The sequence below is a fragment of the Montipora capricornis genome, chromosome 11 (assembly GCF_036669925.1).
Source record: "Montipora capricornis isolate CH-2021 chromosome 11, ASM3666992v2, whole genome shotgun sequence".
In the NCBI taxonomy this organism is placed as follows: Eukaryota; Metazoa; Cnidaria; class Anthozoa; order Scleractinia; family Acroporidae; genus Montipora; species Montipora capricornis.
The window spans coordinates 709,106-724,209 of record NC_090893.1 but is presented as its reverse complement, the minus strand read 5'-3'; the positions used below and the strand labels follow the sequence as shown (position 1 = coordinate 724,209).

General features: G+C 42.4%; 2 protein-coding genes across 2 annotated transcripts; one reads left to right on the top strand and one right to left on the bottom strand.

Moving 5' to 3' along the window:
• Positions 1-1,510: 1,510 nt before the first annotated feature.
• Positions 1,511-2,515, bottom strand: LOC138024805 (uncharacterized). The gene has a single exon (XM_068871983.1). The coding sequence runs from the start codon at positions 2,513-2,515 to the stop codon at positions 1,511-1,513; it is 1,005 nt and encodes a 334-aa protein (XP_068728084.1).
• Positions 2,516-5,853: 3,338 nt separating this feature from the next.
• LOC138024804 (hyaluronan mediated motility receptor-like) lies at positions 5,854-7,362 on the top strand. The gene has a single exon (XM_068871982.1). The coding sequence runs from the start codon at positions 5,854-5,856 to the stop codon at positions 7,360-7,362; it is 1,509 nt and encodes a 502-aa protein (XP_068728083.1).
• The last annotated feature ends 7,742 nt before the right edge of the window (positions 7,363-15,104 follow it).

Sequence of the window (15,104 nt, the reverse complement as noted above, 5' to 3'; positions counted from 1 at the left end):
TGAGCCAAGTAGGTCATTTTAGAGCAACCGGCTCGCCTTGACTTGTCCCCAGTCTTTCATAAAATACAAAATAGTAGGATGACGCTCCTTTATTCCCATCATCCCCTCCCTCTTGCAATTTTTGGATTGGAGCAACTTATCCATTGAGGTACTAAATCGCAAGTGATCCCAATGGGTCGTTTTATTCAACTGGTTCATTTGAGCCAAACAGGAGTCAATGATTTTTACAATAACTGCAGAGATTCTTGCATGCTCATTGGCCAATTTTCATTGTCAATAAGAGGACAGACACATGGATCACCATTGGGCGTGCATTTTGAAAACTGCGCCAAACTGTTTACAGTTTTAGCGCTGTTCGTTCTCGAGAATAAGCGACAAATTGCATCCAAACGAGACTACTTTAAAGACAATCATCAAAATCGTTTTTAAGATGACTTTTAATAGCCCTTTTCTCGGCTAGTTTTTCTCATTTGCATTACAATGCAATCTAACGTGGGTGTGAGGCAATTTCGGGTCAAAACTACAAAATAGCCCGAAATTGCGGCGGCGAATTGGCAGTGTCTGTTTCCTACAAAACAAACCACTTCACAGCTTTCTGATGTTCTGATAAGTAGCTTTAGTCATATTTGCAAGTGATACTTTGAAGAAATCAACAAAACTTATGTTACCTTTGGAAAAAACAGCAAAGAAAATTACCGAGCAACCAACACCCACAACTGCAAAGCACATAAAAATATGGGGATCTTTTACCGCTTTGATTTGGGCGTGCGGGCATTGCGATACGAACCCGATGTCGAGGCATGACAGATTCACAACCACATCAGATCAAGGGTGTTGTGCCTGTCGGCAAGCCAGTCCAAGGTGAAATTTGAATGGATGAAATCACATGGCATCACGACTGATACCCGCGAAACATATACGGGCTAGGGGACATTCGTAAAACAACACGATTAAAATGTGTCCTTCGTTGGAACGCAAAAAGTAATATTCTTCCGGTTAACGAACGTCTACACAGTCATGCTCCTGCAATATGCCCATACACTTCAATTTTTAGCTAAGATATCCGAACAGATCAAATTCTTCTAGCATTACAAGGCTTTTGGCTTAATTTGCACGCTGGATGCCCTTGATATTGGATAAAAAATTTCCAGTTATACGTCACGGTTGTGCAAGCCATGAATACTCTAGAATTCTATACCTTTGCCGTCAAGATCACGTATTCAAGGATAAACGTATACACGCGCAGATTGCACATGTTTTGAATTCATAGCGTAAATTTTGCTTCCAGGAGAATGGTATGCACCTCAACTGTTACCTTCTTTCACAAAACTCGTTTAACGAAGGGTTCGCCATCATACTCTAGGGGCACGACAGATGTGTGGTATACTTTAACGAAAATCCAAGAATGATTATCAACGGAGCGTATTCCACCATATTCGATTCGAATATTTCAGGTGTACGTCACGTATCGTGTGTGCCTTGAATACTTTAGGACTATATTGCGCCACAATCACATATTCGAGTCTAGAATACTGAAGAATATTTTCGTCTTCACGCAGTGTAGTTCCTCAATACAAAGCAACAAGATGGATGACGAGAAAGGGTCCAGCGCACATGTCTTCATGGAAGCCACAGCCATCTTCCTTACAGCCTCCTCAGAGAGAGATTGAAACTCTGATAGCGTGACAACGTCATCAGTACTCGATGAACCGTGAGGCTCATACTCAGTAGAAACCGCATGAGGGACCGTTTCACCGGCTAACTTTGATCTTATAGCAACTACTTTATGGATGAAGTATTCACCCATCTCATTTGCGAGAACAGAGGCATTAGTATGTGGTGGAAGAGACTTGTCCTCTTGCAGATTTAATAGACTCTTACTAGCCCGGAACAGCTTTGATTGGTCCGAACTGTTCTTGTCAATAAATTGCCTGTAATGAGTACACCTAGGTTCGTTCATCAGATGTACAACATAATTCCGCTTAACTTTGAATACTACAAGATCTGATGGGAGTCTAGTTTTCCTCCATCTTCTCTCGGCCTTCCTCCTGTCCCTTCGAGCCTGAATTATGTTATCATTAAACCATGGGCGCCTGGGCCGAGTAATGACATGACGAGAACAAACCGGCGCGTGTTCATCTAATAGCAATTTTAAAGTCGTGTTATAACAATCGAGCAGCATGTTCAAATCATCAGGTGGGTCTTGATGGAGCTGGGAGTTACAAAGAGCTTCTCTCAATTTGGTTATGTCAATTGATTTGAGTTTCCTGTATTCAGCATGCTTCATTCTTGGCGCAGGCTTTATCACGCTTAGCTTACATATCACGGTAACATGGTGAGAGAAATATCTCTCCGGAAGGGGCTCACCATCCACAATATCATCGGCCTGCCGTGTGATAATTAAATCCAAGGTGTGGCCATGTATGTGAGTGGGTCGTTTAACATGTTGGACCAGACCCATAGAGTTCAACAGGTCTTTGAGCCGGATGGTGTCAGCATCTGACGGAACGTTCATGTGTGTAATAAAGTCGCCACATATTAACAGTAAGTCATTACACATAAATAATGACTCGAGATAGTCCGAGAATTCATGAAAGAAAACACTCGTATTCATGGAATGATCCGCAGAGTATGTTGGTCTATACACCATGACAACTCGCAGACGAACAGTTTTGAACTCCACAAGCCATTCCCACACTTCAAAAGAAGACCGATCGGCTGAAAACACTTTGTTTACATCAAGACAGTCAAGATATAATAACGCAGTCCAGCCACCCCTACGAATAACTGGAATAGAGTGAGCTCCCTTAAAATCGCAGAATCAAGATCATTGAGCCAGGACTCGCATATCGTAAACAACTCAACTATCAGATCACATACCAGGTCCACAAAAGCCGATGATTTGTTCCTTAATTATCTTGCATTCAAACTACATAACTGAAAGGCCCTGTTGTCCAGGTTACCAAAGATGGCATTACGCTCAACACTTATAAGTGTGTCACGTGGTGGCTTCCTGCACGGATGAGCGCGGCTCTCAATTCGCGATGAAACAATGGAGGTTATGTGAGCATTTCCTGTGGGGCCCGGATTAAGTTTAAATACCAAATCACCAACGTCCAATACAATATGAAAAGTCGCCACTGAATAGGCCATTTCCGAGTTCTTGCCTGGCTCCTCTTCAAAGCGAGGCCAAGTGTGAAGTTTTTGTTATGGAAATTAGTAGTCATTCTTATGTAACAAAACCTTCCCACTTAGACTCGCTTTGAAGAGGAGGTAGGCATGAATGTTCAGTGGTCCATTAAGCGAAGATTAGTTGGCGCAAACAATGGAGAAAATGTTTGCATGCCAAGGCCGTGAACACAATTCTCTGTAACAACGCCCCCGTTATGAATAAAATCCAAGTTTTCACTGAATTGACCGAATGCAAAAATGGCCGCCAACAAATTATTCTTTTCTCTTTCTGTTAATTAGCGTAACTAGCCTCGTTTTGCAGCCCAAATTCTTTCAATTTTACGCGTGTGAACGAGGCTAGTTAGGCTAATTAACACAAAGACAAACTGAGAATAATTTGTTGGCGGCCATTTTGGTATTCGGTCAATAGCCAGGTTGAAGATGTTGGAAGCCAGAAATCTCTTGAAAATTGCCATATCTCATACCCAATTACATTTCCATCACTTGACGATGGCTTTAGACATCCGCTCGAAGAGTTCTTTGAACAAATAAGAGCCCCAGTTAGGAATAAAATGACTGAAATCACGGAGCTCATTTGTAAATGCAGAAAGTTTCATTCTGGCATGCTGATTACCTTTCAGAAATAAAAAATGGGGGTGACCGAGTTCGTTTTTGAGATATGAGTAGCTGTTGCCACGGTAACTTTTTACGTCAGAAAAATGACCGACTCTTTTTCAGCAATAATTGGTGTTTGATATGGTACCATAACATTGCTGTTTGAGCCACCTCAAGTGTAAATTATGCCAATGAATAGCAAAGAAGGAATACAATCAATTTATCACTTGCTTGTGATAAATTTAATGTGATAAATTTAATGTAAATAAGGATACATTTTTATAATTAATTTTATAACATATTGTCATGATATTTTATATTATTTGTGTTACATTGAGGCAGTTTATTTTTATAACGAATCTTTGTATTCTGTGTAAACTGACTTAATTATTTAGATCTTGTATTTTTACATTTTTTATTTATTTAAATTGTTTATTTATCTTCAATTTGTAGTATGCAAAGATCTGTATAATTAAAGTTGAATAAATAAATAAATAAATATTAAATAAATATGAGAACAACAGGTCAAATATTTTTCTTCTTTTTCTTACCACTTATGCGTCATAAAAAATTTGCATATCGTTATTATATAATTGAGACCTATAGCAAAACGACTAAACATACCTTTCAGTTTCACTGCGCAACAGATACGAGAGAAATGTACGATTAGGTTTACTTTGGACGTTTAGGCCGCACACAGTCGTAACATTACGAAGATGAATATTGGAAAAAGCTACATCTATTGCGCGGACATAAATTGACTAAACACATTTCAATCACAATACAGCAAGGAAAGGATATCCAATACACAAAGAAGCGGCATTGCCGGATACGAAAACCAAAAACCCTGTGGGAAAAAAATGGAAACGTATCCTCCCCGAACCAAATTCATTGCTTCAAATACTTTCGGACGTCATGGCGGCCATGTTGGTATACTGAACAATAGCAAAAACGTCTTTTGGGAATTTGGCTCAATTATTATTATTATTATTATTATTATTATTATTATTACCCTTAGCTTGATCTTTTCCAAAATTATTACGCCTCCTATTGGTGGATAGCGCATTTTTGTAATAATATTTCGAGAACACGTGATACATTCCAGGGTTATTATTGGTTGAGAAATTTGTGTCTTTTTACCCCTTGACCCATAACAAAAAAAATACACAAACACCGTCACTTGTCAAAGTTCATGCTGTCGCACCCCACCCCTCGATAACCCATAGATGTCACGCGTGACACGTGTGGGTGAGTCTTTGTTGCCGTGGTAACAAACCCTTGGATCCATTACCCCCGTCTCTATTTTTCCTTTGTCTACCCCCTCTAAAATGTTCAGTAAATCTATTATCAGTGTCACGCGTGACGATCGTAGGCGGAGCTTGTAACTCGTGATTTTTATGTTTGTTTGTATCCTCTAGGGTTGCCCCTCCCCATTTGAAAGTGCACACAACAGAAGGCAGTGAAAAGACTGTGCTCGCACTCAAGATCCCTTCTCGAAATAACCCATACTTGACATATAGAATTTCAAGACACGTAGCGCACTTCGAATCGGGCTATACTATGTAAAAATGTACTGTTTACAAGATAGAGGTAAACTCTGAAGGGAAGACGAAAGCTTCCATCCTTACTCTTTCTGAGATGTTTCACCGTCGCTTTTGCGTTTAAATCTAGAAAGAAGGCAAATATAGTCGCGATCCTTTGACGTCATGTCAACGAACCCTAAAAAAAATCAAAACAGCGGAAGAAGGGCAAAAGGATTATCACTGCCGTGTGATGACATCATACCACGGGGATATCTTTTGGTTAAAAATAAGACAACGGAAGAAGGGAGAAAATTAAACGTCAGCATTTGACATCATATCAACGAGATCACATCCTCAAATAGGAAAAAACACTTGTGTGCGTAACCGATGACTCAGAACGTTCCCCAAAAACTGGGAATAAAAACTCAAAAAGGGAATGTCCCGTAAAACTAAGCAAGACTGTATAAAAACAGCAGTGCGATCTCTCGACCTCAATCAAGTTTCAAGAAGCCTTCCGGTAAGAATTACATCGGATTCACGAAAAATGGACGAAAAATGCACTGTTGAAATTATCGCCCCAAAATCAGAGAACGATGTTTTACGCAAGACAATTGCGTATCTATACGAACAACATAAACAATGGAGTGAACGAAACAAGGGACTCGTATGTCTCGCGAATCAATTACACGACACCATTCAAGAAGTCGCGTCTCTAGAGGCCCAAAATCGACGACTGGAAGAGAGTCTTGCTAGAGCCGAAAATAGAATCGCGCAGTTGAGTTTGATGGCAAGTAACGGAAATTCTTCTCAGGGAGCCATTGTGACGCCTGGAGTGTCAAAAAAGATCTTAGAGTGTCTCAGCCGAGAAAATACAAGGCTTAAAGGGGTCATACGGCAAATGACGGCCAGAGCTTCGGGGGACGCGATCGATTTGGCAACAGAAAATTGCGATCTACACGACGTCATCATGAAATTAAGGGATGATAGAGATGGAAAAAGGCAGAAGATACAGGAACTCGAGAAAATATTGCATAATATTCAAGACGAAAATGTAGATGGTTTAAAGCATCAAAATGTGCGTTTGGTGCACGAAGTCACAGAGCTATCGAGAAAGCTGGACGTCAAGCAAGTATTTTGCGAAACCATCGTCACCGAAAACGAGACTCTAAAAAGAACAATGCAATCGTCAGAGGGCGAAAAGATGGTCTACGTGCGCGAGGTAAAGTCAGTAATCGGGAAATCTCTGGCAGCGCGAGAGGTCATGAGTCAAGTTTGGGACGAAGAGGGCAACGGTTCTAACGAAGAAAGCGACAATGATGACTTGGAAGAAAATAGCAAAACACTTGGAGGTGAAGATGTGGAAAAACGGATAGGGAAAGAGAAAGGTTTGCGAATGGAAAGCGGGTTACACCAACAGGTCCGAGACTTGCAAAGACGTGTTGAACACCAACACGATCTCGAAGCTGAAAAAGTGAATACGCTGACGGCGGAAATCGAACAAGCTAAACAAGAGAGAAACGCCCTGCAACAAGAAAAAGAACAGCTACAAGAGCAGACAAATCAGATCGAACAAATTATCAGGGACCGTGACGCGGAGGTAAAAAATCTCAAAGGAGAAGTGAATGGTTTGCGTACGAGCCTTTCCAAAGCTATTAATGCGGGTGAGGTCTTACAGAAAGAATTGGATGAATCGCGAGATGAAAATAAGTTAATGCAAGAAGCTCTCATAACTTACGAGAGGGATTTTAAAAGAGAATGCGACGAAAAAAGAGATACCATGCATCAACTACAAGAAATGAAGGCAAGACTACAACACGAAATGGACAAACATGCAGAACTGAACGGGCGATACAGAGAATTGATGCGACGAGTATCGTCTTCGCTCGGCGCTTGTCGAGCTCGAGTATGTCCCAACGAGACTTCCCTACCGGATACACCCCAGCCCCCGAGGCGTTCGGTTCGACCAGTTAACGAATTGAAATGCCCCGTTTGCCACCGAATGTTTCCTCATTATTTGTTAGAGGATCACATGAGAGATTGCTCTGACGAATAAAATACGAGTTTTTTGAATGTAATCTAGAACTATGATACATTAAACAAATGTCTACTCGATCATTCATGATGTCTTTATATGTAAAAGTAGAGATGACGGTTTTTGATTGGTTCGTTTTGGTCGGGGTTATCTTAAGCCTCGTAACGGATCCCTGTATGACACTCGAACCAATAGAAAGGATATATAGAGAGATCGAAGAAGGTGCGGTCAAACTCCAGTGTTTCATTAGCAATCCTTCACCAAACGAAGAACAGAGCAATTCGTCGGCCCGAAGCATTGTTAAAATTACGGGGTTCGTATCCAGTCTCTCTTTCGGTGTACAAGGCATTGCATTAGAGACAAAAATGCAACCTGGCGATGGGCGCGCACGTTGCAACTCGACGGTGAAAGTTATTCACTTGCCGATCATCACCCTGAACAAGTTTATCCAAGAGACATTTCAAGAACGTGTGACTGCACTGATATGTACAGTAAGGGGCGAGAATATGGTTTCCGGGATAGCGACATTCGAGTTTTATTTGGATGACATGTTCTTGCAGAGAAAACAAAGAAAGTATTCTAATGGTACGGCTAGCAGTGCTATCCATAGTAAATTCGAGGGTCGATACTGGCGGTGTAAGGGTAGAGTGTGGATGAATTCTAGAAATGGATCACTGAACTCGCGTCGTTCCTGGACACTTTCCGCAGCTCTTGGTACTAAACCGCCCAAAAAGCGATCATGCGAGGACAAGGGCGATTTTTCGAGTACCACCCCAGTCTATGGGGTGACTCGAGTAGCGCGCACTGTCACGGCCACGTTTACAACCACAGAGGTAGCAAAAAACTGTCTCGAGCAAAAAAATCGCCCTATTGTGATACACTATAGCCATTCTTCTGTATACGTTCGCCGATGGTATGCAAAAACGATGGTTGTTGGACTCGGTCTCCTCGCCGTGCGATTGGCGATTGACAATCTATCTAGTCGAGGGTAGTAATTAAAATAAAAAACAGGTCGAATTGATTATCGTTTGCGATTTTATTGACTGTTTTGTACAATTGAACGACCAGAGACTATTAAAGAGATATTTCGATGGATTATTTTACAGTCATTTTATTCCACTCGTATATACAATGCTAACAAACATTCTTTATATCTCGTGGGTCGTGATTGCGATAGCTTGGGTGAGAACCCAGTCGTTGAAATGCGAAGAACATTCGTGTGCAGGTCACATGAAGGACTTTTTGACGATCGATGGTAGCACTGCCACGACCACAACCATCTGGATAGCTCCAGACGACGTATTCATTTCTCGTGTACCGAATCGAAATGCCATCTCGTGTCCGACAAGTAATCTCAGGGCTGTCGTCAATCGCGCGCTCAAGTTGACGCTACGCCAAGTTACACTTCGCCCGTTTTGTCTCGAGGGACTCGTGCTGTCCAAAACACCTCTCTCTGTGTTAATCGATACAGAAGAGCCCACGTACTGTGCGTTGCTTTTTTCGTCAACCGACAAACTTCAAGTGCGGGATATCACCTTTGACAACGGGGAATGCATCAATACGACTAGATCTACTACATCTAGTCCCATAGCCGACTACCACGCTGCCATCGTATTGAGACCTCGTTCGTCGCGCCTCGATTCTGATACGAGAATGCTAAACTTGACGTTCGCGACAAGAGCTCCATCTGTTGCCGTACTCTTGTCGCCACCGACGTGGGATAAAACGTTAGAGTTAAACGATCCGTCGTTTACGGGTTTTCGCGGAAGCACAGAGAAAACACACTTCGTTGCTTTGTTGGTAACAGGTTTAATGACGCTCACCGATTTTCACAACGTACCGACAATCGTCTTACCAGACCCAGTTGCCGGAGCATCTCAATCTAAAGAGATCGTTTCGACGGTCAACCTTTGGCGATACTTAGATGCTCGAGTCTTGACGAGATTGCGTCGAGCAAGCTACGACCAAGAACTGACCGCGTATACTTGTCCGTCGACGCAATGTCCAGATGCGCACTCTACAACCTTAATTGCTCTCGCCTTTAGTTTAGTCGCACTTTTGACAATCTGTATTATCGTCTTACTCGTTCACTCGTGCCGTTCTGTGGAAGCACAAGATCTTGCTCCTTATCGCATACAGGATCATCATACAGAGCCAACATCGTGAGCCATTTTTTTTTTGTAAGTCAAATTCGAAAGGCCAATCGCGACATTTGTCTTTTTGTAATTTACGATCTAATTTGCAAGCTTCTTCAATAAATAACTTCAATACACGTACACCCCTCTTTTCGCGCATCATCATTCCATCTGCCATCTGCCACCAATTGATTTTCCCAGAACCTATAACCCCTGTCATGATCCAACAATTTCCAACGGTCACGTGAATGATACTACCGTTTTCGACCATGGTCTCGATGGCACCCGCCCTAATGACCTCCTCTTTGTCTATCCTTCTACGTTTTGTGCTTGGAGTGTGGCAATACCTATGGTGACGGTCTGGGTGAACGCAAGCCTTGACTAGATCGCTGGTTTCCGAGTCATATACTTCCTTCAGGTAATCGAAAAAATAAAGATATAAAGTGTACAGATTCTGGAGACGTATTTCGATTGCCGAACACGAGGCTTTGAATTTTATCTTATCCTCGGAATTTCTCGATTCTGGTGTCACCCTCTCGTGCAAATCAATAAAAAACGACGAATTCCAGGCGGGATTGCGTTCTAAGATATGACAGAGTACGCACAGTTTATCATCAAACCTCTCACAAGTAGATACTTTATTTAGCATATCCCAGTCCGTTGGTGTATCAAGAAATAATGTCAGAGCGTAAACGATACAGATTCCAAGACCGTACACATCATCAACTGGACCCAACATCAACCCTTCGGGAAAATCATACGACTCGTTTGCCACTAAGGCAATGACGGCCATTGGATCACGAAAACCAGAAATGTTGTACGCAAAGTCGAGCGTCGCTTCTTTCGAGTCCGGTGTTGGCATGTGAAATTGGTCAGACACCACACCAGTCCTAGGATCGACCCAAAAGTCTCGTTTGTCAGGGTGCCGAGTCCATTTCTTTTCATCTCGCAAAACGACACTCCTTCCGAAATCGATTAATCTGGCCTTCGGCCGCCCACGATCATCGATCTTTACGCATATGTTGGAAGGGTGGATGTCGCCGTGTAAGATTCCAAGGTTGTGCAAGTATTTCAACGCCGATAATAACGGAATAAATAACACCTCGATCGGATCAAAAAGCAACCGACATCGAAACCACGTCAACAAATCTTTTCCGGCATCCTCAAACGTCATTTCCGTTACAAACTTTAGCCGCTTTTCATCGTCGTGTGATACAGATATCTTTTTTAATAACGGGACGCAAACTTGGTCCAGCACTCGAGTCACGCGATGGTACGCAATATATTCTCTGTTGATATTAGGACACTGATCTCTGGTAGGTATCTTGACTGCACATCCATCTGCAAGTTTTACAACACCGTAACTCCCTTTCAGTTGATTCATTTTCATAAAATCTGAGCAACAAATGAATAGAAGCCGTGCAACTTAATATATTCTTTCGTTTTTTCTCTCGCATAAAATGGAAACGAAACAATCTGACACATTCAACCGTATTTTTTTTTCGATCTTTATTTTCGCGTCACAGTATAAATACAAATAACATCATCGGATTCTCTATTTCATCTCCTTACACGATATCGTACCTAGTCAATGCATCGAGCCACTTGCGCTTTTGTAAAGGAAAATCGAAAACCCACTGACAATAGTCTGTACTTTGTAATTTTTTATCTAACGCGGTAACTGTTACAATAAATGACATCATGACCCTTTTACCCCTCTCTTTGCCCATTTTTAATTCATTTGCTGTGTACCACCACTCTACTCGACCTGAACTCACGACTCCCGTCATTACCCAACAATGTCCAACCATTACATGAACAACCTTGCCATCGTGGACCGAGGTACTGATGCGTCCTTCCTCGTCGGTTGTGTCGTCAAATCTTCCACGCTTCCTCCTGTCTCCTCCGTGGCAATATCGACGACAACGATCAGGATGAACACAAGCTTTGACGAGTTGGCTAGTGTTTAAATCGTATACTTCTTTCAAATGGTCAAAGAATCCTGAATATACTGTAGTCAAAGTTCGAAGACGTTTTTCAATCTTACGAAGCAATGGATCTGAAAGACTCGTCGAGAATAACTTTAGTTTCTGATCTAAATCGACAAGAAGGGACGAATCCCAAGCGGGATTGTGTTTGAGGATGCTACAGAGTATACATAATTTGTACTCAAAGGTAGCTCCGGAAAACAACTCGTTTAGTATTCCAGATTCGTCTAATAAATCAAAGAATAACGTTAGAATACGAACGACACACATCCCTAGACCGTATATGTCATCAGCAGGACCCAAAGTCACGCCTGTAGGATATTTTTTCGATTCGTTTGCCACTAGAACCAAAACACTCATTGGATCGCGATAATCGGGGACGTTGTACATGTAATCTGTGGTCGCTTCCTCTGAAGTCAGCGAAGGCGAATGGAATTGGTTGCTTACGATTCCAGTTATGGGATCCACCCATAATTTTTCGTCGAGAGGATGACGTTTCCACTGAACACTGTCCCGAACAACGACACTCCTTCCGAAATCGATTAACTTAGCCGTTAATTCTCCATCTTTATTTAGACTCACGCATATGTTACCAAGGTGGATATCACCGTGCAAGATCCCGAACTCGTGTAATTCATCTATGGTCGGCAACAACGTTTTCAGCAAAACCTTAATCGGATCAAAGAGCCATCCAGATTTGCACCACCGAAAAAGGTCGGTGCCGACATCTTCGAACCACAATTCACATACAAATATTGGTTTTCTTTCATCTTCGTCATCGTATACGTATATTTCGTCCAGACGGGCAATATTAAGGTCGTTAAGTCGCGGCTTCAAACGCCGGAAGGCAATGGCCTCTCTGTTAGTATTCGCACACTCAAAATACTTGGGCTTTTTGAGTATTTTTCCATTTTTTACCTCTACGATACCGTAACGTCCTTTACGTGTTTCCATTCTCACGAGATCTAAACAGACCATGACGTTTAAAAATATTGTCGATATATTCTCTCACTTTTGGTGCCACATAAAACGGATACGTGGCAAATCGCGTCAGATATAACCCCAGGGGCTGTGGTCCATCATCTTCGCACCACAATGTCGCCTTAGGAGTAACCATCACTGTTTTCTGTTTATCGGGGTCGTCCATGCCACTCGAACGTAACCGAGACAACGCCACCAACAATGCCTGTATGACAGTAAACTCGTGAATGGCAGCGACATTGGGATGAATGATGGCCGTGTTTAAGGTACAACCTTGCATGGCATGCACTGTCATCCCCAATGCCGTCTTGATATTATAATATGAATACGTCAGTTTGGCAATCGGGCGATTCGGGTTAGGTCGTAGACGTCCAGATTGTATCATGCGACGTTCGTATGATGTATAATCGTCAAGGTAGATGGTATCGGAAGAGGACGTTAAGGTGTATTCATTTCCATTCATCAATTGAATAACAGGGTGTTCACCTCGGTTGGACAGACCTTTTAATTTACCAATGGCACCGTTCGCCACTCCCTCTAAAATGTCTCTGTTATCTAGAAATCGTACTGGACAGTCGACAAAAAAGCAAGTGTCACAATTCTTGGTCGTTTTGCAGATAAAATCTGCAACCTTTTTCTCTACCTTTTCTTTACCGTAAACCAAATATATTTTTTCTTTACTTGGTTCGTACTTTTCTTTACCATTCAATCTGATGATTTTCTTGTGGTCTATCTCTTTTAAAACTCGTTCAGTGTATTGGGCGATGTCTCTGTTACTCGTAAAAATTCGCGGAACGAATGGCATCACGTACGGGTTCATGGCCAGCACTTTTCCATCGGACCCATCGGTAGATTTTAGTACACACTTTCTGAGCAACGACACGTCATCATCCGACAAACTGTTCATGGCCATGCGATCAAGGAGTGCCCCATACTCGATATCCCCTTCTTGGCGAATATTCGTTGTTAACAACAAAACGCGATCGATCCATCCACCCTTAGAAGTTTTGGTGGTCCACTTTCTGTTTTCAAACAGATACACGGGATTTTGGCGAGTGCCGCTACCAACAGGGGGCAATTGTTGAAAATCACCGACAAATACCATTACGATACCACCAAATGGCAAATGGCGATATATGGTGTCTCGCCAAAACTTTGCGATTCCATCTAAAATCTCCACCATGATTCCACTCACCATGGAAACTTCATCGAGAATCAAAACGTCTGCATATGCAATCGCGGGAACACCCATACAAGCTGCACTGTGGTTGTTATTAAAAAACCTTCTGCGATCGGCATCGTGACGTTTGATGTAAAAGGACATAAAACTTTGACTTGCACCGCTACCTTCTCCGATCGTCTTCATGTGATCATTTTCGACCTTCTTCAAACCAAAAGCGCTGTGCACCGTGGTCGGGGCAAGAGTGTCCAGTAATTCATTCGGTATGAGTTCCCGCTCAACGGCCTTTGTGAGCTGATTCACAGCGTCGTCTCTTATGTTCACTACAGCAGCACCCGTAGAACCCGTGACGATCAACTTGGTACCTTTGTCGTACAGTTTTTTAATTACTCGATTCATACAAGTGGACTTGCCCCGGCCAGGAGATCCAGTGACGAAAACGTTTTTACCTTCCTCTACCCAACGCACTACTTTATCTACGTACAATTGATCAAAGTGTTCTTTTACGTATGCCGCGTCCAGCACCTCTTGATCGTCTTCGTCCTCGGGTTCCGAGCAAACGTCGAAATCATCAGATTCTTCTTTCGGGAAATCTTGCTCCCAGTTCCAATCATCCCACTTGTCGTCCCACTTTAGTATTTTATTGGCCGCTTCTATTTCGATTGTATAGTCTGGATCTGGAGAAGAACGCTTCATCGTCGTGCGTACTCTATTGCCTTGAGCAACAGACAATGCAAATTATATCGTGTAAAGAAGTGATCTCTGTAATACTCTACAGGAAAAACAAATTCGTTGTCACAGGGTCTATGTTCGCATCGTTGCACTATGACAATAGGTTGATACCCAGACACTTCGAGCGCATGAAATGTTTTTGCGAAAACTGGTTTGAAATTGTGATCTTCAAAGAGCGACCAATCGACAATCAACGCAATGCCTCCCAGATGCCTTTGTTCCTGACGGCTTCGTTTAAAACGAATCGAAGAGCCGTTTTTAGAGACTCCGTGTCTGTCTTCTGAGAGTATAGCGGCCATTCGATGACCACTAACTCCGTTAGATATTCTCTTAATTTTCGATGCCGGATTGGTACGATCCCGTGTTGTTCTTCTCGTACACGTATCCCCCTTTTCACACTGGCTATATCATTTGGTTCCAGCGTACAAAGGGCGTCATAAACGTCATTCCCATGAACGACCAATACGTACATTCGAGGTGTACCAGAGAGAGCCCTTACGATGTTCGCTGCTACTCTGTTTATCCATCGCTGTATCAACCTACCAGTATCTCTCATTAACTTAGCCATCCCGTTTTTATTTATCAAACGAATGACTCATGGCAATTAAACAAGATCACAGCCTGCACGTCAATGCATTAAACGTTCTTCGGGAGCACCTCGAGGAGGTAAACTCTTACCTTTCATCCACTTCCGAAACACTGAAACGAAATAAGCGCATAGCCGTTTGTGGCACGATTAGCGAGTTA

What these genes read in the sequence shown, in the direction of transcription:
- LOC138024805 (XM_068871983.1), bottom strand. Translation starts at nt 2,515, where the DNA reads ATGAACGTTCCGTCAGATGCTGACACCATCCGGCTCAAAGACCTGTTG.
- LOC138024804 (XM_068871982.1), top strand. Translation starts at nt 5,854, where the DNA reads ATGGACGAAAAATGCACTGTTGAAATTATCGCCCCAAAATCAGAGAAC.